This window comes from Aotus nancymaae, unplaced genomic scaffold (assembly GCF_030222135.1).
Source record: "Aotus nancymaae isolate 86718 unplaced genomic scaffold, 86718_ANA_hifiasm-v0.15.2.pri h1tg000011l, whole genome shotgun sequence".
NCBI classification, from domain to species: domain Eukaryota; kingdom Metazoa; phylum Chordata; class Mammalia; order Primates; family Aotidae; genus Aotus; species Aotus nancymaae.
In genome coordinates, this window is record NW_026988422.1 from 15,076,427 (window position 1) to 15,102,659 (window position 26,233).

The 26,233-nt window shown below is 42.9% G+C and overlaps 2 protein-coding genes across 6 annotated transcripts in view; one reads left to right on the forward strand and one right to left on the reverse strand.

The window, feature by feature from the left end:
- Positions 1 to 727: 727 nt before the first annotated feature.
- Positions 728 to 15,391, forward strand: ZDHHC23 (zinc finger DHHC-type palmitoyltransferase 23). 4 transcript variants are annotated; one of them, XM_012463989.3, is made up of 5 exons: positions 728 to 905; positions 1,442 to 1,715; positions 6,491 to 7,201; positions 8,805 to 8,972; positions 10,844 to 15,391. In XM_012463989.3, the coding sequence occupies exons 2-5, from the start codon at positions 1,555 to 1,557 to the stop codon at positions 11,109 to 11,111; spliced, it is 1,308 nt and encodes a 435-aa protein (XP_012319412.1). In that variant the 5' UTR covers positions 728 to 905; positions 1,442 to 1,554; the 3' UTR covers positions 11,112 to 15,391. The 4 variants fall into 4 exon arrangements, with proteins under 4 accessions (XP_012319412.1, XP_012319415.1, XP_012319414.1 ...); XM_012463992.3 differs by having other exon boundaries at positions 8,814 to 8,972; XM_012463991.2 differs by having other exon boundaries at positions 827 to 905; positions 1,521 to 1,715.
- Positions 15,392 to 16,573: 1,182 nt separating this feature from the next.
- Positions 16,574 to 26,233, reverse strand: part of CCDC191 (coiled-coil domain containing 191) — an 89,157-nt gene continuing 79,497 nt past the window's right edge. For both annotated transcript variants that reach the window (XM_012463988.2, XM_012463987.3), the window contains exon 17: positions 16,574 to 17,773. In XM_012463988.2, coding sequence (XP_012319411.2) covers positions 17,575 to 17,773 — 199 coding nt within the window. In that variant the 3' untranslated portion in view covers positions 16,574 to 17,574. The remainder of the gene's footprint in view (positions 17,774 to 26,233) is intronic.

A 26,233-nucleotide genomic window follows, 5' to 3' on the forward strand; every position in this document is an offset into this window, starting at 1 on the left:
GTGCAATAATAAAACCCAAAGGGGACTCTCATCTCAGGACAGTTTCATCTCAAATACGCAGACGACTGGAACAAAAGTACTAGCGAGGCCTGCCGGTCTAATGTAAAGGCTGCTAGCCAGAAATCATGAAAATGAACAGGTTGCTAAATGAACAGAACCGGCGGCAGTGATGGGCCTTTAAGAGAAGGTCAGCGAAATTGGGGGAGGTTCTTGGAGAACATTTTGCGGTGGAGAGCTCCTCCACCGCCTGTTGCCGGCGTCTGAATGAAGGCTGGCCGCCACGCGGTCTCACGCAGTTCGGAAATGCTCCGGCTTCCCCGGTTTCCCGTATTTCCGTCTCCGCACCTCGCCCGCACCCCGGAGCCGGTCCCCAACGACGCGCCGCCCGCAGGCACCGGCGGGGCCGGGCTGCCGCCTCTGGGGCGGGGTGGGGCGGGGCTGGCCGGAGGTGCGGGACCCGCCTCCCGCCCCTGCCTCCAGGACGCGCTCGCGGGAGCCGATTCTCCCCTTCCCGGCGCCCGGGCCGCGGGCCAGGAGGAGGAGCCTCGCCCACGGGCTCCGTGGAGGGGCGGGCGGCGCACGTGCGGGCAGGCGGGGAACCCCGGCGCCGGGGGCGGGGCACCCGGAAGCGCGCGCGGACTTGGCTGCACGGAGCCGGCGGGCGGAGGGGCGGCTGGGACGGAGCGGGGAGGCGGGCGCGCCGCCGGGGCCGCGGCGGACTGTGGTCACAGGTGGGCGGCTGTAGTGAGGGCGCGGCCGAGCGGAGCCCGGGTCCCCGAGAGTCCTGCCGTCACGCCCGAGGCTCCGCGTAACCGAGATTGGGAGACGCGTCCGTGCCTCCGGAGAAGCCGACCCATCTTCCCTCCGCCTCTTTGGTTGCAGTTGCACCTCCGGCCAGAGGGCAGGTAACTTCCCTTCCAAGGTCATTCTCCCGGTGGGGTGGCGCGCGAGGCCCGCCCACGTCCTCCGGATTGTCGGGGGCTGGAGAGGCGCACCCCGCACCGGGCCGGACCAGCGGGGCTGAACGGCGACCCCTGAGCCCTGCCTAGGAGCCCGGTGGCATTCCCGGGAGCCGGGTCGCCGGCCCCGGCCTCCGAGTGCGTCCGCCGGTGCCTGCGAACATATGCTTCGCCTCTCTTTGCATCCCCGAGGCTGAGTTTCCACCAGCGCCCAGGCTTGGAGCGGAGACCGCTCGGCCCTATCAGTCTGCACCCGCAGGTGAGCGCAACCGCCCGCGCCCCGGCTGTCCCGGACGCGTGGTCGGCTGTCGCCATAGGAACGGCTGGTGCCCAGACGGCGCCTGCCCTGGCTGGGAAGGGGTGGTGAAGGCAGCTCGGAGCTCCAAGAACCCTGGAGCCCCCTGTGTGGCCAAGCGGAGCCACAAAAGCCTGATGAAAACGGGACTCCCTCCCCCTCTTTCTTCTCATTTTTGATTGCTCAGGCGTTGGAGGTTAAGCAGAGAGAGGCGTGGACCTGTTTACAAGATGTAAGTTGTTTTCTTTCCACCTTTACCTTCTGAGGGCTTCTTACGCCCCATGGTGACAGGTGTAAATCATGACACACAAGGGCAGTATGAAGCCTGTGAAGAAAAAGAAATCCGAAGAACCTGAATTGGAGCCCCTGTGCTGCTGCGAGTACATAGACCGGAATGGGGAAAAGAACCACGTGGCTGCTTGTTTGTGTGATTGTCAAGATCTGGATGAAGGGTGTGATCGGTAAGAACAGAGCATTTCTTGATGCTGGCCCCATCACCCTTCTGACAACTGCCATGTGTACTTTCAGCCTAGCCACCCAGAATGCTACAATTTGCTCTTGATTCTATTTCCAAGCATCTAAAATGAGAGTTGGCTTCTATGTCAAGTGTGAGGATTTTATAAAGATGGATTACGCAGTAGTACACAGCTGTCTGTCTGCTCTGTTTTCTAGAATATTATTTTTCGTTTAAAGAGAGATGAGGGCGAGAACAGGCAGTTTAAAGGGATAGTAGGCAAGTTAATATAAAATAAAATGCAAGCCAGCAGAATTTGTAAGTTTAAAATGAACACTTTAGTTCCAAAAAGTTCCCACCTTCTCAGAGGTCTCAGCATTTAGAGACTGACTCCTTGGGACTGGCCCACAGAGGGCCTTGTGGGTTGAAAGATCATTTTCCTGCTGTTAGTACTGGTCTTGCCCTTGTTTCTGAGGAGGAACTCCAGTCAGAAGGCATGTGCCTCCCCTGGATTCACAGTTTTCTGTGTGACCAGTAACACTGTCTTGATTGATCATACTGTATTTGGCTTTTATTTTCCAAGTGATGGAAATTACTATCCAAAAAGATAATTTTTAACCTCACTGAAAAAATCTTGTGCTGGACAGTGAATAACCTGGTTTGTATCCATTTTCTTTCTTTTTTTTTTTGGTTTGTATCCATTTTCTGAATGATTTTATATTTACAAATTATTGTCACATGGAAGACATAATATGGGAAGAATAGGGATGTTGGAAACTTGCTTTTCACATAATTCTGGTTAAAAAAGTCATTGCAACTGCCAATTTGTTGACTTAGAGCTTGGTATATTCATATAGCCATGAAAAGCATTCCCTGGGGTCTGCAGTCTAATACCAGCCTTGACTCCTAAAAACCCAGTAACTCCTTTGTAATTCTTACTTGACAGTGTCTACTGTGTAGTCTTTTTTTTTACAGATGTCTTGGAATATAGGTTCTTTAGATTTAGTCTAAAATCTATACTGAGAAAATAGAGCACTCTGCACTAATGAATGGAGAAATGATGCTGTTTCCATAACCACCATCACTCAAGACTGCAGCTCTTCCATTAACCTTGCTGACTCTTCCTCCCTTTCAGCCCTTGAGACCTGGGCTGTTCCCTGAGGTGTCTCCTCTGTTCTCTCTATACCCCTCTCCTCTGTGTTTCCATTGTCCCTGCCGCTCTGTGTGATTCCCAACTAGATCAGAATGGGTATCTCCCACTCACCTCCAAGTTCTAGTCTTACCTTTAAATACTGTATAAAATCAGAGTTACCTTTCCTTAAACTCTACCCTTTCTTACTAGTCTGTCTTAATTTTTTCAGGCTGCTATGATAAAATACCTTAGACTGGGTAATTTATAAACAATATACATTGGTTGCTCACAGTTCTAGAGGCTCAGAAATCCAAGATCAAGGAACTGGCAGATTCAGTGTCTGGTGAGGGCCCTTTTCCTCATAGATGACACCTTCTTGGTGTGTCCTGACATGTCAGAAGGGGTGAATAAGCTCATAGGGCTCTTTTGTAAGGGCGCTAGTCCCATTTATGAGGGCTGTGCCTTCACGACCTAATGACCTCCTTAAGGTCTCCCCTCTGAATACTGTTGCATTGGGAATGAAGTTTCAACATATGAATTTTGGAAGGGCACAAATACTTCCTGGCTCCTTAAAGTTTATGTCCTTCTCACATGCAAAATACATTCATTTCATCCCAATAGCCCCAAAAGTTTTAGCTCATCCCAGTGTCAATTCAATAGTCAAAGTCCAGAGTCTGGTCTGATTATCATCATCCAAATCAAATATGGATGAGATTCAAGATACAATTCAGCCTGAGACAAGTTCTCCTCCAGCTGTGAGCCTGTGAAATCAAACAAGCTAGGTGCTTCCACAATACGATGGTGGGACATGCATAGAATAGACATTCCCATTCCAAAAGGGAGCAACAGTGCAACAGTAAGGAAGAAAGGAGTGTTAGTGACCAGTCCTGACCCAGTGGGGCAAACAGTGTTAAGCCTTAATAAGGCTTGAGAATAATCTTGGACTTGATGTCCTGCCTTCTGGACACACTGGGTTGGAGGTTGGGCCCCCAAAGCCCTGGGTATCCCTGCTGCCGCAGCTTTGTTGGACATAGCCCACACTGCAGCTCTCATGGGTTGGAGTCAGTCAGGTACCTACAGCTGTCCCAGGCTGGAATTGTATGCTAGTTGTTCTACCAGTTTGGGCTTTTTGGGGGTGACCCTGTCCCCACAGCTCCAAGCAGGCGTTGCCTCAGTGGGCTCTCTTTGTAGTGGCCAAACCACACTCACAGCTCCACTGGGCAGTGCCCTAGTGGGGGCTCTCTGTGGTGGTCCCACCCCTGGGGCAGCACTCTCCTTGGCTCTGAGGCTCTGCAGGGCATCCTTTGAAATCTAGGTGGTGGCAGGCAGGCCTCTACAGCTCCTGCACTCTGGATGACTGCAGCATTGGCACCCTGTGGATGCCACCAAGGTTTACCACCTGTGCCCTTCAGAGGGGTGGCCTCTGTGGCTCATGGCATACCTACGCCCAGTGGAGCCACATCTGGAGCTGCCGTAGAGCATGCCCCAGAGTGTAGGGAGCAGAGACTTCAGATGGCACTCAGCAGTATGTCCTGAGGCCCCATGGGTGCCCTGGGCCTGCCTATGAAATTGTTTGCCCTCAAAGCCCTGGTGCTTCAGACTTGTGATGGGAACAGCAGCCCCAAGGATCTCTGAATGTTTTCAGGGTCGTTTTTCCATTGTCTTGATGACTGGCACGGGGCTAATCCATACTGATCTCGTCCACATCCTTGCTGTTCTCTCCCAAACATGCTTTCTCGTGTGTTACAATATAGACAGGCTGAGAATTTTCCAAATCTTTGTTTTACTTCCGTTCTGATTGTGAATTTTGTCTTTAAGTTATTTCTCTCTTCTTGCATTTTACCATAAGCATTTACGAGAAGCCGTGCAGCACCCTGAACACTTTGCTTAGAGATTTCTGCTGCCAGATATTCAGTTTTATCACTCTTGAGTTCTACTTTCTACAAAACAGTAGGACACAAACACAGTTCCACTGAGTTCTTTGCCTCTATAAGTGGCAAGGATCACCTTTCTTCTGGTTTCCAATAACATGTTTGTCACGTCCATCTGAGATCTTGTGAAAATGGCTCTTACTGTCCGTATTTCTGCCAGCCTTCTGTTCATCACCTCTCAGCGAAGCTCTAAGATTGAGGGTTTCTCTGCAGCTCTCCTCTTCTGAGCCCTCGCCAGAATCGCCCTTGATAGTATGTTCATACAGTATGGGTTTTTTTCCCAGCACGTGCTTCCATACTCTTCAAACCTCTACCTATTACCCACTTCCACAGCTGTGTCCACGTTTTTAGATGCCTGTTGTAGCAGCATCCCACTTCTTAGTACTAACTTCTGTCCTAGTCTGTTTAGGCTGCTATAACAAAAATAGGCTGGGTCATTTATAAACAACAGATACTTATTGCTCACAGTTCTGGAGACTGTGAAGTCCAAGATCAAGGCAGCAGGAGATTCAGTGTCTGGTGAGGTCTCGCGCTCAGCTTCATAGTTGGCACCTTCTTGCTGCGTCCTCACATGGTAGAAGGGACAAACAGGCTCCCTTGGGTCTCTCTTGTTTTTCAGATGGAGTCTTGCTCTGTCGCCCAGGCTGGAGTGCAGTGGTGCAATCTCGGCTCACTGCAACCTCTGCCTCCTGGATTCAAGCAATTCTTCTGCCTCAGCCTCCTGAGTGGCTGGGACTATAGGCGCACGCCACCACACCTGGCTAATTTTTTTGTATTTTTAATAGAGATGGGGTTTCACCATATTGGCCAGGCTGGTCTCCAACTCCTGACCTCATGATCTGCCCTCCTTGGCCTCCCAAAGTGCGGGTCTCTTTTTTAGAGGCATTAATTCCATTCGTGAGGGCTCTGCTCTCCTGACTTAATACCCTCCTAAAGGCCTGTCTCTTAATACTCTTGCATTGGGGATTAGGTTTCAGCATATGCTATGGTTCTCTATAAACATATAAAACATAGCATAGTCTAAGTGTGCAAAACAGTCAACAAATGTCATTCTCTTCGCCAAGTTCAGTCATTTGACTCACACTAGTTTGATCTCCGTTCTTCTCTCTGTAGCCCTGTCCTTGCTGGACTGGTCTACTCCCTGGGCCCGCGCCAGGTGTGTGCTGCACACATTTCTTTCCACTGGAAGGCCTTCCTGCCTCTCTCTCCATTCATACAAATGCTAGCTGGACATCACGGTTGAGCACAGATCCCACCTTTTCCGCAGAGACCCCTCTGATGACTCCACCCAGAAGTATTGACTCTCTGAGCACTGCTTATAATGTTTGATCGTAAGAGTTCATTGATTATTGCTGTTTTGTCACTTACCCAATAGTTGTTGAATGCCCATGTTGTCCTCACAACTAGATTGTGATTTTTGTTGAGATTCTTGTGACTGTACAGGTAGGTCATAAGATGTAAACATTACTTCCATTATGTGTCTATACCTGTGTATTTGTTCAGGGGAGAAATAATCTTGACCATTAAGTTTTTAAACATCTTAATTCTATTTTAAAAAAAGACGTGAATCTGAAAAGCTTAGTTGAGTAGTAAGGAGGTAAAATGCTTGGTCTTTGGTCGCTTTTATCGTTTATCCTGTTGTTTGGCATTCAGTGTTCTGTAGCTTTTAATTCAACAAACCCACATAAAGTCCCTCCTCTTTGTGCTTTTTCTGAATAGATGGATTACATGTAAATCTTTACAGCCAGAGACTTGTGAAAGAATCATGGATACAATTTCTGATCGCCTCCGAATTCCTTGGCTTAGGGGAGCCAAAAAAGTGAACATCAGCATCATCCCTCCACTTGTCCTGTTGCCTGTCTTCCTGCACGTGGCTTCCTGGCATTTCCTCCTGGGGGTGGTGGTTTTGACCTCCCTTCCTGTGCTGGCACTGTGGTACTACTACCTCACTCACAGAAGGAAAGAACAGACCCTGTTTTTCCTGAGCCTTGGACTGTTCTCACTGGGCTACATGTACTATGTGTTCCTGCAGGAAGTGGTCCCCAAAGGGCGTGTGGGGCCCGTTCAGCTGGCTGTTCTTACCTGCGGGTTATTTCTGATACTCTTAGCCTTGCACAGAGCCAAGAAGAATCCAGGCTACCTCAGCATTCCAGCAAGCAGTGACAGATCTCTAAGCAGCAGCCAGCTGGAGTGCCTGAACAGAAAAGGGCAGGAGAAGACCAAAGGGTTCCCTGGGGCAGACACATCGGGCAGTCTCAACAATCGCACAGTGAAGGATGACCCCAAGGGCTCTTCCAGGCTGCCGGCTGGAAGCCCCACCAAAGTGAAGGAGGACTGGTGTGCTAAGTGCCAGCTGGTGCGACCAGCCCGGGCATGGCACTGCCGGATATGTGGCATCTGTGTGAGGAGAATGGATCATCATTGTGTCTGGTATGTTGGAAACATTTGGAGGCTTGGAAAGTGTAAATTCATGTAAAACTCTCTAGTTACATTTGATCTTCCCTTGTGCGATCCCAGAATTTCTCTCCTTCCCAGCTTTACACCTTGTAGATATTTGTGGGCTGTTGTGATGTTCCCACTTAGTCATCAGGTTTTCGAGTTTCACAAATTTAGTTCCTACAGTCATTTCCTGAAGGAGAATAACAGAAAACTTGGGGTTTTTTTTTTTCAACTTTCTTTTGCACAACTCCTCATTTATTTTCTCCTTTCTAATAGAGAAATATCTACAGTTGAATGATTTTTTCTTAAAAAAAATTGATCAGAAGCATTATAAGCATATTTCCCTGTGCTATTTGTTTCTGAACATAAAGCTCAAGAAAGTGTACTCCCATTTTTAGGTGACTCTCTTGTCCCCTTGCCATACATAACCGTTTTTCATGCTACCGATGATTTCCACTTAACATTATTGAATCGAGGCCCTACCAGAAAAACTCTGTAATTGGTTATGTGCGGAGAAAGGGCTTTTGTACTTCCCAGTTGGCCAGTAACAAACGAAGGTACGTAAGGCCCCTTAAAATATGAAGTGCAGTGTTTAAAGATACTGTTGCAGCTTCATTAGATACATCTAAACTGAAGGGACTACAATGAATTCAGGTGTGAATACTGTAAGTAGCATGTTTGCAGGTTTATTGCTCTTCAGGCAGTCGTGCTCAGTGAATTATGCTTTTCGTGCCTAGGGTTCTGGTCCTGTAGTGTACCTCCTCCTCAGAAGGGGATGCAGGAGAGGGTGAGAGGCATCCGAGTGGGCCTCAAGTGCATGGCTCAAGTGCAGGCACAGCTCTTTCCTGGGTCCTTGTCTTTAGAAGTAAACAGTTGTTTTCATTTTTAGATATTCTGCTTCTGTGTCTTCCTGACTTATTTGTGTGTGTGTGTGTGTGTGTGTGTGTGTGTGTGTTGGCCCATTTACAAATGCTGGTTTGCAGAGGGCTCACCTAACAGCAGGTCTGTGCCCACTGGAGCATCCTGATGTGCAGGAGCTAGAAGGGACTCCGCGTACATCCTGGCCTACAAATGGTCATGACACAGAACTGTTTTTACCTGCTGAGGAGCCTGCATGTTATCAAGTTGTTCTTCCGCCGACTGTGTTTCTAATCTCTTTGGATGTTTATATTACTCTTCGTATATTTAACATGTATTTTCCCATAATCTGTAATACTTCTAATTTAGCATTTTTAAATTTTCATAATTCTATTTCTCTCCCTTCCTTAGCATGGTGAGGACAATGTTAGGTCTCCATAGCTGGGCAATAGACTTCATTTATTGGTATTTAGGAAGATTTGTTAGCCAGGTTCTGCTTTTTACTTAGTCTTGTCCTGAAACCGACACTGTGATTCCACTTTGCAAAGAGCAGAGAATATAAGATAGTCCCTCGGTGTGCACGGTTCTGATTCCCTAAAATGGAAAAATAAGAGAACTTCTTAACACCTGGAATTTACGCTTGCCCTATTTTAAAAACTTTCTTGTTTATTATGTAAGTTATCTAGAGAACTCTTAAAAATGTGTTTGCTTTTTTATTTCTCTATGCTGTTTTGAGGATAAATAGCTGCGTTGGAGAATCAAATCATCAAGCATTTATACTTGCCCTTTTGATCTTCTTGCTCACCTCGGTGTATGGGATCACACTGACCTTGGACACCATTTGTAGAGATAGAAGTGTCTTCACAGCTCTCTTCTATTGTCCTGGAGTTTATGCAAACTACAGGTGAGCCGTGGATACCACAGTATAAATGTCCCCCTGCATGTTGCCATTGACAGGGAATGCTGGGTATCCCATCACATAGGCCAGGCTGTGGGAATGCTGGGTATCCTTGAAATTGCCAGCAAAATTGTGCATTGGTGATGTATGTTTTTCTAGGGTGCTGTTAAAAGGATTGTTGACCTTTAAAAAGTGAAGAACTAGTGCTCTACAAACAGGACCCAGGCCTACTCAGGGGCTTCCAGGGTCTAATGACCACTCACCGGTTCAAAGTAGCAACGATGAAACTAAAACAAAAACTAGCTGTCCCAGGGCACATATGCGCCTATTTCGTCATAATGATCATGAACTTTCTCACTTCGCCGCTTTCTGATGCTTTTTAGCTCAGTCTTAATTTTTTGCTCCCGACCCTTTTGAGATGTGCTAGCATCTCTATCACTTTCTTTTCTTTCTAACCTCTCTTGGTTTTTCCTGTTCTACTTTCTTTCTGTTTTTCAATCACACTCATGATTACTGTGATATGTAGGTCAAAATTTCCTTAGGCCTCTTTATAGATTGTGAAGATTTCCAGGCCATGGCAAAAGCTGGGATTCTTCAGCTTCAGCCTCAGCACCCGCCCTCCCCTGAATGCCAAGGCCTCCTTCTGCCCATGCTCTGTATTCCCTTCCCTTCATCATTGTCTCTGACATACGTGCTCCGTGGTGTCTATGGTTTAGTCCTTTTCTTTCTTCTCACTCTTCATTTTCAGAACAGTCCTTGCTTTCTCTACAAAGTATCCCTGTCCGGCATTTGTTTTTATTGGTCTGTGGACACATCTCCCCATTGTCATCCTAGAACCAGACACCTGTGGGCATTATTAGAATAGATTGGTCCTCCTCAGAGTAAGTTTCCTTCGTCGCTGTGTGGAGAGTATCTCCAGTGTGTGAAATTCTCCACTAACACTGCAAGTGAGGCCTGTCCTGAAGGACAGCATGTGTGTTTGCACTTGGTGGGGACGCGAACGAACCGAGGAACGCAGTCCTGCCATTGCTTCTTACCCTGCTCTGTGCAGGCGATTCACAGCACCTCATCTTTTTGGTGAGGTCCTTGGATTTAATCTCTGAAGTCCCTTTAGCTTTACAAATGAAGATTCTGAATGAACTTATTTCCAACTAACTCTTCATTCGTGAATGTTTGAAAATCTTCAGATGGCAGGGGCTGACACTAACTCTTCATCCGTGAATGTTTGAAAATCATCAAATGGCAGGGGCTGACCGGCAGCCTGTCTCATTAGCCTGAGAGGAGCTTCCCTGCCCTTTGCGTTGTGTGTGATTGCGTTGGGCTTTAGGAGGGTGAATTTGGAATGTTACGGTATTCCTACGTGCAAGTAAGCACAGGGCTGCTGATGCTGGGAGTCGTCATCGTCTTTGCATTCCTCTCACTGGACTGGAAAGAATGGAGGTAACTTCAGCACTGTTCCTAGGCATCCACCTGCAGCTTCCTAGAGGACATTTATAGCAATCCCTGGCCGCCTTTGTTTTCTCATGACTTAAATATAATTTACAGATTATTTTTTCATTTAACAAACAGGTGTTGAAGATTATTACGTCAGGCACTGTGCTGGTTGTGTGGCGGATACGAAATGCAAAAAACAGTCCCTGCTATTCTAGTGTAATATACTAGAAAACAGGCACCAGTAGTTATAGAATAAAATAGAACATGCACATTCTCCTACCTAAGCAGGTGTTGGCATTCTGAGTATCTTCCAGTTCCGAGGATTGGGGAAGATGCCAGAGTCTTTAGTAATAAGTAAAAAAGATGTGTAAAATGTGAGAATGATGACAGCTTTCTGAATGTGACAAAAGCGGCAGCCCTGACGGCCTTTTCCCCTCTCCCAGCTCGGCTCTGTCCTTCACCTGCGTGTGGTACTCGGTGATCGTCACAGCAGGCATGGCCTACATCTTCCTGATCCAGCTGATTAACATCAGCTACAACGTGACTGAGCGGGAAGTCCAGCAGGCACTCCGACAGAAGACTGGGCGCCGGCTCCTGTGCGGGCTCATCGTGGACACAGGCCAGTACAACAGGGGCTTCCTGCGGAACTGGCACCAGTTCTCCACGCTGGGCACACGTGCATTCCACCACCCTGCCGAGGACATTGTCTGAAGTGCCTTTTGAGTGGCTCTCTGAGGGATGATGGCTCCTCCCTCCATCTCCCCTCCATTTTACACTTCAGTGTCCATTTTTATCCCTGGTTTCTTAAAGGCATTATAGGGCCATGCTCAGGTTTAGAGACTGGAGTGGGAAGAAGTTAATTTTTCTGTCGCCACAACTTAGGAGACTTTTATACTGAAGCAGTAAAAGTAGAGCCATTCCTTTCCACTCACCTTATTAATTGACTCAATTGCCTGAACTTGAGAAGGATGTGGATTGCTAATGCACAAATTGATAGAAGCAATTCCCATGATTAGTATGGGGGAAAGAGTTTTGGGTTAGGATAGTTTCTAGTCCCTCTTTCGATTCTTAATAGCCATGTGACCCCTAGTTGAGTCACTTTTCCAAGTCTCAGGGTCATCCGTAAAGTGGGGTACTGATGCCTGTTGTGGCGACCTCACAGAGCCGTCATGAGGGTCACGTGAGGGATGATGGATGTGGAAAGCAACGAAAAACAACTCGAGCACCATGGAAATAATGAAGTATTAGGAAAATATTATGACTGAAGAAAAATGTTGGTTAGAATCTTGAAGCCAATGTTGTTAGCCTTGGGGTTTCAAGCCTATACCATGTTGTACAGTTCTAAGAATTTCTCCTTCTTAAGTATTAGACATGAACTACTCAAACGGAGTAGATGACCAGATGGATTGATGCTAAGTTGTCTGATCTTGAAAGGACAGTTGACAACAGTTAAAGTTATTGCGAGTGTAATGTACAGTGGCCATGAGTTTAGGTGATGAGTTGTTCTATTTATTTTTTATATATTCTGCTTGGGTTTCTTATAAATAACTCCGGTAGGCATTCATGTGTTTTTCCTCTTTCCGTGTTTCACCGGGTAAGGTGCTAGCACACTTGTGACTGTGACTGGAAGAGGAGAACAGACACTCCTGTGGGGACGCTTTACTCTCTTTTCTGGTAGGAAGGCTGAGTAACATCAAGGGCTCGATTATTTTCTTCGTGTATTTCAAATGCTGTCAGTTACAGCATTAAATTGTGAAAATCAGCCTTCTGGCATTCACATTATTCTGGTATGAACTTTGAGGAGTTGAGTGACATCTTCCCACTTAACTTGCACATTAATTCTCAATTACCCCTACCTAAATAACAGTATCTCACTAGGAGAGAAGAAACAGGGTATGTATGGTTTCCACTGTTAATGGATTACTGTTCTTCCCTGGCTCTTCCCACAATAACAAGTTGTCTCTTTAATCATATCTTAAAACTGAAAATGTATAAAAGATTAAATATTTATGTACAATGGGTTGTTCTGCTATAGAATTAAGACGAGGGAATTTCAGATGAGGAAAATGCCCTTTTGAAATGTTGGTTTTGTACATGAACTGTTTCACAATCCCAAAGATAATTCATGACTCCTTAAATTTGCCTTGGCTTATAGCTTAATATAGGGAAAATATTGCCAGCGTTTTCAGTCATTCTGTGCATGCTGCTTTAAGCAAGAGATTTATATTTGTTGAGAGGAAATATTGCTACTTCATGCAATTCCGCCCTCTGCAGCTAGCACCATCCCTACTGTTGCCATTAATCGGAGCTGCCCTTAAGATGGTCACCATATTTTTATTCAGGCTGTCGTCATTTTCCCCAGAGATGGTTTGTTTAACGAATGATAGGCTCTGTGCATGGGGATGTTAGCAGACTCTGTGGTTTGTACGGTGATGCCTTCTCCCTGGCCCATAGCTGAGTATTCACTTACAATTAAAGTTGGATTTGATATAACAGATTTCTTTCTGTACAGGTTTTAGATAAGAGAGAGAGTGATAATGTGAAGGATAGCGTATGTGGAAAGAAATTGGTAGTCGTGCTTTTGAATGTCAGCTGTAGAGCCAACTCTAATTATCTAGCCATTGATAATACAAATTGATAGAAACATTAGTATAGTCAGTAATTTTAGCTTCTTGCCAAATTTTTCACAATCTAAATGCGATGTGATGAAGATGAGTAGTTCAAAGAAACCAAAGTCATCTGGGAGAATTAGGAATGATGACCATTTTTTAAACAACTTACCTCTAATAGGGTTACTTGGATGAGGCAACTCAGCTTCCCTCAGTGGATAGGAGGGACTCTCTGTATATTATTCAGGTTTATTGTTGTGAAGATACTTGTTATAAGTTCCTTGAGAATCCATGATGGGCAGTTTACAGAATGCTTAACCCTGTCAAAAGATCAGTGGTTTTGTGTGGGAAAAGATTTCCCAGGTGTCTGTACCAAAAGGAGCAGCAAACAAGGGGCTAAGCCATGAGCAGTGTTCTGTGGGCTCTGTGACATCCTTGGTTTGTAGGACTTTGGAGCCTTTTGTATCTGGAACTCTTTGAGAGGTTTCATTATAGGCCTTGGTTCTCTCCAGAGGCCAGATGAGTTTGTTGTGGAATCTTTCAAAGGACAAGGCCTCTCTGAATGAATCAGTCCCAGGGAAGCATTCGGTGGTGATGGCAGTGGAGGACTGCCTTGTGAACCTATAAATCAGCAGTCTCTTGGGCAGAGGAGCAAGCCCCTCGAACATGATTTCAAACAAGCAGGTCCTCTTCTCTCATCTCGCGTTCTCAGTCTCTGTTAATGAACATACTGGATGTGGAGTTTATTACCTACTACAGTCTGGCCACTTCGATTATTATCACACCACTGTGGACTGTTCCCGAGGGGAGAAGAATAGACCAATTTGAAAGATTCAAGGGAGAAAGAGGATCAGGATTGCATGAAAGAGGAAAATCATTCAATATTTAAAATGTTTCTTATGATACCCACAGAGCACTTTTATGGTTCTAGCTGAGCTTTCCTGAAATGAACTGACCATTAACAACGCCATCAGGTTACTCTGATGCTGCTAAAGTAAAACCTTAAGTGTGTTTTTGGGACAATGTGCCGCTTATTTCACCTCAGCCAAATATGTGTTTGTGTTTAGGATATTGTAAATCTTTGCTATCTAAGTAGTGTTTTCCTTGGTGAATGAAGTAATTGTCTTCAGGTGTACCATCTGCCTAGCAGAAAAATTGCTACAAACTTTCTCTTATGCAATAGTCCTTGGTACTGCTAATATTTTTAGCAAGAGAAAATTTTCTATACTAGAATCTTCCACTGCCAGAAAACACAGTGCCAGTAAGGTTCTGCATACTACTGACCATCTGCTTAACACACATGTATTTCCTTTGAGTAGGACATTAGCTTTTTATTAGAAAGCTCAACTGATATAAGCAAAAATGTAACATCTAGAAGCACAGTTTTAGCCAGGATGTTTAAAAATTAAAGTTTTGTGAGATGTAAGGGTCTTTTTAACCTAGGTAAGTTTATATGACCTAACTTCATTTTAGCCATAATCTGGTACCTTGCATTTTGAAAAGTAGAGTTTTCTCAAGCAAGGAATGGATAATAAGAGACTTTTCCTGAGGCATCTGTTTGGAATCTGGTTTTCTCAGCAACAGCTTGAGATACGCGCCCTTTTGTATGAAACACTGCAAAGGTGATGCAGGGGAGCAGGAAAGCCATGCTAAACTCACTACTGAGTACAATTCAGTATGTTCCTGTGGATGTTTGCTGTGACTAATATACATTTCTTGCACAGTCAGCTAAACTTAATTATGTTGCTGATAGACAAGCATCCACGCTTCAGCTGGCACTAAGTGTTTCGCTGTAGGATCAGCAGCAGGCTGAACGGTTAGTGGAGACAAATGTCTTAGAGGCTGTGGTGATGTCTGGGTTGGGCTTGTGACTTACTAGTGCCCCAGCCTTCCTGATGGCACCTTTCACTTCTAGAATTTATACTTTAAAAGCAGAGCTAGTCTATTCTAGTTATTGATGCAACTAAAATTCTGTGTTTCTTCAGATGGAGCCACTGACAAGATGCCACATTATGAGCCTGCAAGCCCAACTCGTGATCCTAATGGTCTGAGTTGTTAGGGATTTTTAGCTTTTCATTTTATTGTGTATCTGGGTTGGATGTTAGACTAAAAGGAAACCCAGGAATATTTACCTAATGTTACATTTAATATTTAATGTAACTGGCCTAGCAACATTAAGGGGGATTTCTGAAGCCAACTCCAGAGGCTGTGGGCTGAACATTTTGCACTGTTTTTATACTTGTATTCATATCCTCTTATCACCTCAGACTCAGACACAAGGCCTTTTACATGGAAACTTTACAAATTACTGCCATTCATGTAAAATAATGTCCTGTGACCAAGTTGTTTAAATGGAAAATAAAGTGCTTTATTTAAGGAAAATAGCTGGTGTTTCTTGGAGCATCTGCTGAAGTCTTTTGATTTATGAAAACCCTGCAGTATACCTGTGCTGCCTCTTTGGCTCCCTCGATGTCCCTATCCTATGGGTCTGTCCCTAGCTCTAAGCTGTCATGTTCCTGGTGGCGATTTCTCCGGTTTTGTAGGTCAGGGATATTGCTTGTTGGGGTATTATGTTAGCAGTAACATAATACTGGTAACATAATACCTTTCAAAGCATATCTTCATGATAGTCCAGCAAGAAACAGCATCAAAACTATTTCCATTGTATCTCTTTAGAAGGCTCTGTATTAGGGAAAAAGTCTAGCTGGTCTGATTGGAATATGGGCTGCTAAAGACTCAATTTCTAGTTGATGTTTGAGGTGAGGCAAAAATAAAATAAAGCTAAAGATAGAAAACTTAAGCTTTGTGGGATTTATTTAGGCTTCTTGGCATGTTTACTTAAAGAAGTCACCTTTCCTTATGTATAGGCTTGGCATTTAAAGAAAACTGGTGGCTGGGTGGCTCATGCCTGTAATCTCAGCACTTTGGAAGGCTGGGAGGATCACTTGAGTCCAGGAGTTCAAGACCAGCCTGGGTAACATAGTAAAACTCCATTTCTAAAAAAAAAAAAAAAATACAAAAAGTTAGCTGGGCATGTAATCCCTGCTATCTGAGAGGCTGAGGTCGGAGGATTGCCTGGGCCTGGGAGGTCCAGGCTTCAGTGAGCCATTATCAGGCCACTGTACCTCCAGCCTGAAGTACAGTGACAGAGTGAGACCCTGTCTCAAACAAAAGGAAACAAAAACATATACAAAACAAAAAAATAATGAAACTGGTATTTTGTTTCCAGGTGCTAATATCAGCCAATATTTTGTGAATATACCGTATTTAAGTATAAACTGATAGTGATTTTGATGGAAAGTTATGTATTATGAATTACTTTTAGTTACATTTTCTTTAGTGGCCGTTAGTCTAGAAAAACAGGATTATTTTGTGTGTGTGACAACTGTATAATCATACTAAGGAAAAGCTGTGTGGGAACAGGCATATCATAGAAGAAATGAAGTTCAATTCAAGGTGTTCTGTCATACCACACATCCTCCATGATCAAAAGATCCAAGTCACGTAGCAGGTGGTGTGGCTAGATATCCTTTCTAGGAAGTACGAGACAAAAACAACAGTCACTTAAAAAAAACACAGAGTTTTTATTTTGCCAACTCAGATTTTCAGTACACCACTAACAGTAGTCACCTCAGGACTTCTCATTTTACCATATGCATTTATGGACTACTTGAATTTGTTAAACATGTATTTTATAATGAAAAATTATTTTCCCAGAAGGTAATTCTCTAAGACAATTCATAGAAGAGAGCATTTTATCAGTCTTTATAGCACCTTAAAGATGAAAACATTCTTTGAATTCAAGATAGGTATCTCAATATCTAGATCAAACTGAGCTGAGTCCTAGAAGACAAGTTGAGTGTATTATTCAGTTGCAGTTGGGAGCGTGAACAGGTAATTTAATGAATTGCTGGACTGTTATGATAGATTTATTACCTTTTGGAATTTCCTTCATGCTTATCCAGGTGCACTGAAGAGAAGTGTCTCTGGTGCCTCAGTTTCTCTGAAGTCAGGATAAGCTACTGTCCTCTGCAGCAGCTGTGTAGATAACCTCTTGATACATGGTCTGCCATTGGGGGTGGTTAAAATGGACAAGGTCTGGTAGGGTGCCTGTAACTGATGCTAACGTACTAGAAGATTGACCACCTTGATCTTTCCTTTTCTAAGTACTCACTACTTTTTATTTATATTTAATTAAGGTCACATTTATCAGCAACTCATGTTAAGCTATATGGACACATTTGTCTTCACAGGCTCAGGCAGGCAAACACTTGTCCTTTTTAAAGTTTACTATGCTAAAAATATATAGGATATATTTGAACAGAGGACCTCTAGAATGTTCCTTTGGATGATCCCACTGTGATAAATGCTATAGTGAATGACTAGCAGTCCAGGAAAAGTCAAAGAAGGGGATAAAAATTCTCAAAATAATTCCTTTGATCTAAGAAGTAGCTCAGAGAATAAACCAGGTATAGGTATGTGGATGGGTGGGTGGAGATGAACACACACATTACAGACCAGTTGAGGTTCCCGTCCTAAGTATTACACTAATGTGGTTCATTGGTTCACCAAAGACTTGTCTTATTCAAGGACCAAGTATCCGATTGCGGGTACAGCTCATAGCCACTTCCAGGTGCCTGGAAGTCTGGAAGGATTTCAGCTACCTTCCTACGAAGTTGCTGTCGCCTTTCTTCTTTTACTCTTTCCTCTTTCATAAATTTTACAAACTTCTTCCATGTCTGAAATGTGATCCAGAGGATTCTCCTTGAAAAATAAAAAAGGAGAAAAGTGAAATGCTGAGAAAAAGTTGACTTTCAATCTATAGTGCATTAAGAACTTTATAAAAATAATTCTTATGTTAATAAAATGCTATATAAAATGTGTGGAAATCACAATTGGGATTATGACAGTGTGAAATGGTGTGAAGAAAATAAAGCAGCAAAAGGGAGTAAGAGTGACTGATAGGTTATTTTTATTTGTATTTTATTTTATTTATTTATTTTTTGAGGCAAGAGTCTTGCCATGTTGCCCAGGCTAGAGTGCAGTGCTGCAATCTCAGCTCACTGCAACCTCTGCCTCCTGGGTTCAAGCGATTCTTGTGCCTCAGCCTCGCAAGTAGCTGGGATTACAAGTGCTTGCCATCATGCCTGGCTAATTTATTTTTATTTTTTTTATTTTTATTGGAGACAGGGTTTCACCATGTTGGCCAGGCTGGTCTTGAACTCCTGGCCTCAAGTGATCTGCCTGCCTCGGCCTCCCAAAGTGCTGGGATTATAGTTGTGAGCCACTGTGCCTGATCAGTTATTTTTATTTTTGATTGAGTGGTCAAGGAAACTGTCTGAGGAGGTGACATTTGAGCAGACCACCCAAGGGCCTCCAGTAATGCAAGCTACAAGGCATACTCCTGAGTTGGTCTGATTACAGCATACATATTGTGCCAGGACTAGTGATGCTGGCAAGGGATCCAGAAACCACAACCCTCAAGGCAAAAATGATGGAAAACTGCATGCAGAATGTGCCAAAGTTACAGGCATTGAGGCCTCAGTGCATAGACAGGTTTTAAAAGCCTGCTGGTAACCTTACCTCCAACAGCAGCAGCAACAAAGAACAAGTCTTGAATATCAGTTGAGGAAAAAAACACCCTAACATCAGTTTCTGGAAACATGGTATGAGAAAATATACCCTGATGTCATGGTATGGAAGATTGCTTGTTTAAGCAAGTGTCTTTGCTGTCACAGGGAAGCATGCAATGGCCTTTTAGGATTTATTAGTGTCCACTACAGCTGAACACTAGGGGCATCAAGGTAAGCCAGGTACTGTTTGCTTCAGGAGAGGCTGAAACAGGTGGCCAGAGTTTCCATATAGTGGGAAGGTACAGCAGTGGAGAGCAGCACAGAGGACTGCCCAGTCTGGTGGTGAGGAGCAGATGTTTTTGAAGAAGATGTCTGAACTGAATTTTTGTGAGGCAAAGAAAAGTCTTTCCTAGAGGAGAGCATATTCTGAGTAAAGGCAAAGAAGCGAGAATACCATGCCATAGTGTGTGTGTGGAGTTACAGTGTTGAAACAAGGTGTAGAGTAGTTAAGCTTATATTTTCACAACTATAGGAAGAGATGGGATTTGTTCTGGCCTCTTGACCATCCCTGGAATGCACATAAGTCCTCATTAATTTTATGGCTGTTGGTTGTTTAATATTTTTGATAATGTTGATTTTTGTTGGTGGAGGTATTGCTTTAAAAAAAAGGCGTGGCTGGGTGCGGTGGCTCACACCTGTAATCCCAACACTTTGGGAGGCAGAGTTGGGTCATTCATTTGAGGTCAGGAGTTCAAGACCAGCCTGGGCAACATGGTGAAACCCCATCTCTACTAAAAATACAAAAAATTAGCCCAGTATGGTGGCAGGTACCTGTAATCCCAGCTACTTGGGAGGCTGAGGCACGAGAATCACTTGAACTTGGGAGGCGGAGGTTGCAGTGAACTCAGATCAAGCCACGGCACTCTAGCCTGGGTAACAGAGTGAGACTCTGTCTCAAAAAAACAAAAAAATCTCCAAGGAATGGATTTACTTCATTGCTCGCTTTTATCCATTCAGTCCACTGAATGTATAAAATTTATCCATTGAAGTCCAAGAGACATTCAAGTTATTCTCTTCTGGCTATTTTGAAATATACAATAGATTATTATTAACTAGTCACCCTACTGATCTATTGAACATTAGGTCTTATTTCTTCTTTCTATATTGTAACTATTAACCTCTCTTCATCGCCATCCCAACCTCTTTACACTTTCGAGCCTGTGGTAACCACCAATTTATTCTCTGTGTTCACGAGATTCACGTTTTTAGCTCTCCCACATGAGTAAGAACATGTAGTATTTGTCTTTCTGTACTTATTTCACTTAACACAGTGACCTTCAGTTCTATCCATGTTGTTGCAAATGACAGGATTTAATTATTTTTCATTACTGAGTAATAATTCATTGTGTGTATACACATTTTCTTTATGCATTTATCCACTGATGGGTGCTTAGACTGATTCTGTATTTTGGCTATTGTGAACAGTGCTGTAATGAACATGGGCATGCAAGTATCTCTGATACACTGATTTCCTTTCTTTTGGCGATGTACCTATTAGTGGAATTGCTGGATCATATGATAGTTCTAATTTAGTTTTTCAGGAACCTCCATTCTGTTTTCGATAGTGGCTGTACCATTCACCAACAGTGTATGAGCATTTCCCTCTCTCCATATCTTCACTGGTGTAAGATGATATCGCACTGTGGTTTTGATTTGGATTTCTCTGATGATAAGTGATGTTGAGCATTTTTTCATACACTTTTTGGCCATTTGTGTGTCTTTTGAGAAATGTCTACTTAGATCTTTCCCCACCATTTTTTTTTTTTTTTTTTGGGAGACAGGGCAACATTCTGTTGCCCAGGCTGGACTGTACTGGTGTGATATTGGCTCGCTTCTACCTTTGCCTCCTGGACTCAAGTGATCCTTTACACCTCAGACTCCCAAGTAGCTGGGACTATAGGTGCATGTCAGGACTCCTCGCTAATTTTTTTTGTTTTTTGGTAGAGATGGGGTTTTGCCATGTTGCCTAGGCTGGTCTTGAACTCCGTGACTCAAGAAGTTCACCAACCTTGGCCTCCCAAAGTGCTGGGATTATAGGTGTGAGCCACTGTAATAACCGTGCTTATTTTAAAATCAGATCATCTGTTTTTTTGCTATTGAGTTGTTTGAGTTCCTTACATATTCTGGTTATTAATCCCTTGTCAGATGGCACTTTAGTCCATTTGTGTTGCTATAAAGGAATACCTGAGGCTGGGTAATTTATTTAAAAAAAGGTTTATTTGGCTTGCACTTTTGCAGGCTGTACAAGTAGCATGCCACTAGCATCTGTTTCTAGTGAGGACTTCAGGCTGTTTCCATTCATGGTGGAAGGAGAAGGGAAGCTATCATATGCGGAGATCACCTGGCAAGAGAGAAAAGCAAAGAAAGATGGGGAGAGAGGTCCCAGGTTCTTTTTAACAACCAGCTCTTAGAGGAACTAATAGAGTGAGAATGCACTCATTTACAGATGGCATTAAGCCATTCGTTGAGCAATCCATCTCCATGAGCCAAATATCTCCCATGAGACTCCACTTCCATCCAACATTGAGAATCAGATTTCAACATGAGGTGTAGGGGACAAACATCCAACTATACAGTTTGCAAATACTCTCTCCCATTCTGTGGGTTATGTCTTCACTTGATTGTTTCCTTTGCTGTGCAGAAGCTTTTCAGCTTAATGTAATCCCAGTTGTCTATTTTTGCTTTGGTTACCTGTGTTGAGATCTTACACAAAAAGTCTTTGCCTAGATCAATGGCCTGGAGCATTTTATCAATGTTTCCTAGTAGTAGTTTCTGGACTTAGATTTTAAATCTGTAATCCATTTGAATTTGATTTTTGTGTATGGTGAGAGAAAGGGGTCTCATTTCATTCTTCTATATATAGTTATCCTGTTTTTCCAGTACCGTTTATTGAAAGACTGTCCTTTCCCCATTCTATCTTTGCCAAAAGTGTTCTTGGCACTTTTGTCAAAGATGAGTTGGTTGTAAATGTGTGGATTTAAATCTGGGTTCTCTAGAATTTTCATTGTCTGTTTTTATGCCAGCAACAAGCTGTTTTGATTATTATAGCTTTGTAGTAATTTTTTTTAAGGTAGTCATTTAATTAGGTTCTTAAGACATTTAGAACACCAATTTGTGAGGATAAATTCCATTCGTCAGGGCAGACACATCACAGGTAGCCTTGGAACTGAGGAATAGCTCTGATTTTTGGTAAAATTTGTGAGTTCACAGCTTTCTGATCAATCTTGCACTGCTCTGTAATCTCATATTTCTCTTTTTCTGTGTTGAATATCTCACCTTTCTGGTGTCTGGGCTTCCGCAGCTGCTTCTTCCTGAAGAAAGCATCAGTAAGCTGTTTTGGGATTTTTATATTGCTGATAGAAATTTTGGTTGAGGTAGCAATGACAAATTTCTGGTGTGCTCTTCGTAGAGGAACTCGATTGAGGACTAACAAGCCACTAGCCAGCTGCTTCAGGAAAACCACCCTCTTGCCCCTTTGGCATCCAGTGAGAATGATCAGAATGGTCCCAGGGTTAATGCTGGCTTACAGTTTGTCTCATGTGCTGACTGAAGGTTTTTTTTTTGCCACGGCTCAACAGCTTTAGAGGCACATCTTCAGTAAGATAATATCTAGGCATTTTGCGAAGTTTAACCACCTGGGTACTGCCGTTCTTGTCACCACCAACTGGTTTTGTGACAGTTCCAAGAACCTTCTCCTTTTTCTTTCAACTTTGGATTTAGCGGCTGAGTACTTCCTCTTCTAAATGGCCTTTCTGGAATACATGGCAGATTGGGAATACCTGCTAATTCCTCTGACAAGGACAGGATTGCAGCTGCAGTGGGGCTTCCCCTTCTTGGGCTTTTTAGCCTTGAGGTTACCCTTTTTCACCTTGCCACCAGCATCAGCCTTCTTGGCTTCGGGTTTCTTCTCTTTAGTGTCTGGCTTCTCAACTCTTTCACTCGTCATCTTGCAAGATGGGAAAGAGTGTAGTAAATTTTGAAGTCAGGTAGTGTGATGCCTGGAGCCTTGTTCTTTTTGCTGAGTGTTGCTTTGGCTATTTAGGGTCTTCTGTGGTTCCATATAAATATTAGGAATTTTTTTTTCTATTTCTATGAAGAATATTATTGGTATTTTGTTAGAGATTGCATTGAATCTGTAAACTGCTTTGGGTAGTATTGCCATTTTAACAGTATGAAGTCTTCCAGTACATGAGCATGGCATATCTTTCTGTATGTTTGTGTCCTCTTCAATTTTTTCCTCAGTGTTTTATAGTTTTCCTTATATAGCTCTTTCACTTCTTTGTTTAAATTGGTTCCCGGGTATTTTATTTTCTTTGTAGCTAGTAAAAGGGGGATTGTTCTCTTGATTTCTTTTTCAGATTGTTCATTGTTGTATATATTAATAAATGCTACTGATTTTTGCATGTTGATTTTGTATTCTGAAACTTTACTGAATTTATTAGTCAGATCTAACATTTTTTTGGTGGAGTCTTTAGGTTTTTCTAAGTATAAGACCATGTCATCTGTGAACAAGGCTAATTTGGCTTCTTCCTTTTGGATTTGTATACTTTTTTTTTTTCTTCCAATTTGAGACAAGGTGCTGTTTATTAACCAACCAGCTTAGGAAAATAATCATGATAGACACCTTAGTTCATTCCTCTAATAAGCCCGTTGCTCTGGTCCTCCCTGTTGCCAGCATCTTCACCTTCTACAAAATGGGTGGTCTTTTTCTTCATTCTGCCTCATGGAGAAGATAATTTGAAGGGCCACAGGAAGTTATTTCCTTCTTTGAAGTGGTTTCCAACAGTACAGATCTCATGAATCAGATCCTCCATGCAGGTGATGCCATATTTACCAGGAGACCGAGCAATCAAAGGGTTATCTGTCAAACCAATTCACTTCTCACTGATTTTGCCATAACCACGCTTGTAGATTAGTTCATTTACTGACTTCAGATTTGGGTAATCCCATACAATATATGGCTCTACAGTCCTCAGCCTGTTAACTGAAGGCTTGTTGAGCTTCACGAAGGTTCCATTGAAGATTTGATGAAGGCAAAGAAGCTGCAACACCTTTCGGACCTTTGGGCTCACACCATTGATATCTCTGATCCTGATGACAAATGCCAATTTGAGTTCTGCAGGTATACAGAAGTTGCCAGCTTTTCTTGCCATCCTCACCATTCATATTTCAGTTCTGTACATCTGCCAATATTCCTTGTGATAGTGCTTCACTTTTTCGTAGATAAGCTTCCTCCTTGCCTTTTGAAGCATCTTTTGGGCAAACTTCTTTCTCACGCACTTGATCTTCAGCTCTGCCAAATTCCTTCACTTTTTCTTAAGGGTTTCTGGCACAGCAGGAATCTTCTTCTTCTTCTACACCCTCCATGGTTCCAGCTGGGAAAAAAGCGCCCCCATACCACCTTTTTTTTTTAAAGACAGAGTTTCACTCTGTCACTCAGACTGGTCTTAAACTCTTGAACTCTTGGCCTCAAGTCATCCTTCTATACTGGCCTCCCAAAGCCCTGGGATTATAGCCATGAGCCATCACATCTGGCCTGGATGCCCTTTATTTTTGTCTCTTGTCTATCTGCTCTGGCAAGGACTTGTGGTATTATGTTAAATAAAAGTACTGAAAGTGGGCATTGTGGTCCTGGCTAGGATGTTGAATTTTATTGAACGTCTTTTTGGATATCTCTTGAAATAATTATATGGTTTTTGTAATTGGTTCTGTTAATGTGATGAATCGTATTTACTGATTTGCATAAGTTGAACCATCCCTGGGATGAATCCCACTTGATCATGGTGAATGATCTTTTCAACGTGTTACTATATTTGGTTGAAGATTTTACATCTATGTCCATCAGGGATATGTAGTTTTTTTTTTTTTTTTTTTTATCGTGTCCTTGTTTGGTTCTGGTATCAGGCTAATGCTGGCCTCATAGAATAAGTATGGAAGTATTCCCTCCTCTTCCTTTTTTTTTTTGAAGAAACTGAGTAGAATTAGTGTTGGTTCTTCTTTAAATGTTTGGTAGAATTTAGCAGTGAAGCCATCAGGTCCTGGGCTTTGATGTCAGACATTTTATTACAGCTTCAATCTCATTACTCATTAGTGGTTTGTTGAGGTTTTCTGTTTCTTCATATTTCAATCTTGGTAGGTTGTATGTGTCCAGGAACTTACCAGTTTCTTCTAGGTTTTCCAGTTTATTGATGTATAGGTGTTCGTAATAGTCTCTAGGGATTCTTTGTATTTTTGATTTCTCAGTTCTTATGTCTCCTTTTTCATTTCTAATTTTGAGTCTTCTAAGTCTCAATTTCATTTATTTCTACTTAGATTTTTATTATTTACTTTCTTCTAATTGGGGTTTGGTTTGTTCTTGCTTTTCTATATTCCCTTGAGATGCAGAGTTAACTTATTTTTTTTAAATCTTTCAACTTTTTAAGTGTTTATTGCTATAAACATCTCTCTTAAAAGAAGTTACTGCTTTTACTATAACCCATAGATTTTGATCTATGGTATTTCCATTTTCATTTGTTGCAAGAAATTTTAAAATTTTTTCTTAATTTCTTCATTGACCAACTGGTTGTTCAGGAGCATGTTGTTTAATTTCCTTTTATCTGGGTAGTTTCTGAAGTACCTCTTATTGATTCCTAATTTTATTCCATTGTGGTCAGAAAAGATATTTGGTATGATTTCTGCTTTTTGAATTTGTTGAGAGTTGTTTTGTGGCCTAAGATATGGTCTTATTATGGAGGATGTTCCATGTCCCGATAAAAAGAATGTGTATTCTGCAACAGTTGGGTACAATGTTCTTTGTCAGACCTATTTGGCCTAGTTTCTGGTTTAACTTTGATATTTCTTTGTTGGTTTTCTTCCTGGATAATTTGTCCACTACTGAGAGTAGGGTGTTGAAGTCCCCTATTATTACTGTATTGCAGTTATCTCTTCGTTTATTGTTTGCTTTATGTACTTCGGTGCTTAATGCTGAGTGCATAGATTATTTAAAATTGTTATAGCCTCTTGCTGAATTGGCCCTTTTATCATTATATAATGACCTTCTTTATTTATCTTTACAGTCTTTGACTTGTCAGTTTTATCTGATATAAGTATAGCTATTCCTGCTGTGTTTTTGGTTTCCACTTGCTTGGGATGTCTTTTGCTATCTCTTTCAGTCTTTGTATGTCTTTACAGTTGAAGTAGGTGTCTCATAGGCAGCATATAGTTCGGTCTTGATTTTTATCCATTCAGCCACTCTATGTCTTTTAATTGGAGAACTGAGCCCATTTATATTTAGTTATTGATATGTAAGGACTTATTATGGCAATTTTGTTTTCCTTGTTTGCAGACTGTTTTGTAACTTTTTAAAAATAGATACATTTTATCGTGTTTTAGGTTTTGGGGTACATGTAAAGAACATGCAAGATTGTTGCATAGGTACATACATGGCAATGTGGTTTGCTGCCTTCCTCCTCATCACCTTTATCTGGCATTTCTCCCCATGTTATCCCTCCCCAGCTCCCCACCCCCCGCTGTCCCTCACCTAGTTCCCCACTCCAGACCCCAGTGTGTGATGCTCCCCTCCCTGTGTCCATGTGTTCTGACTGTTCGACAC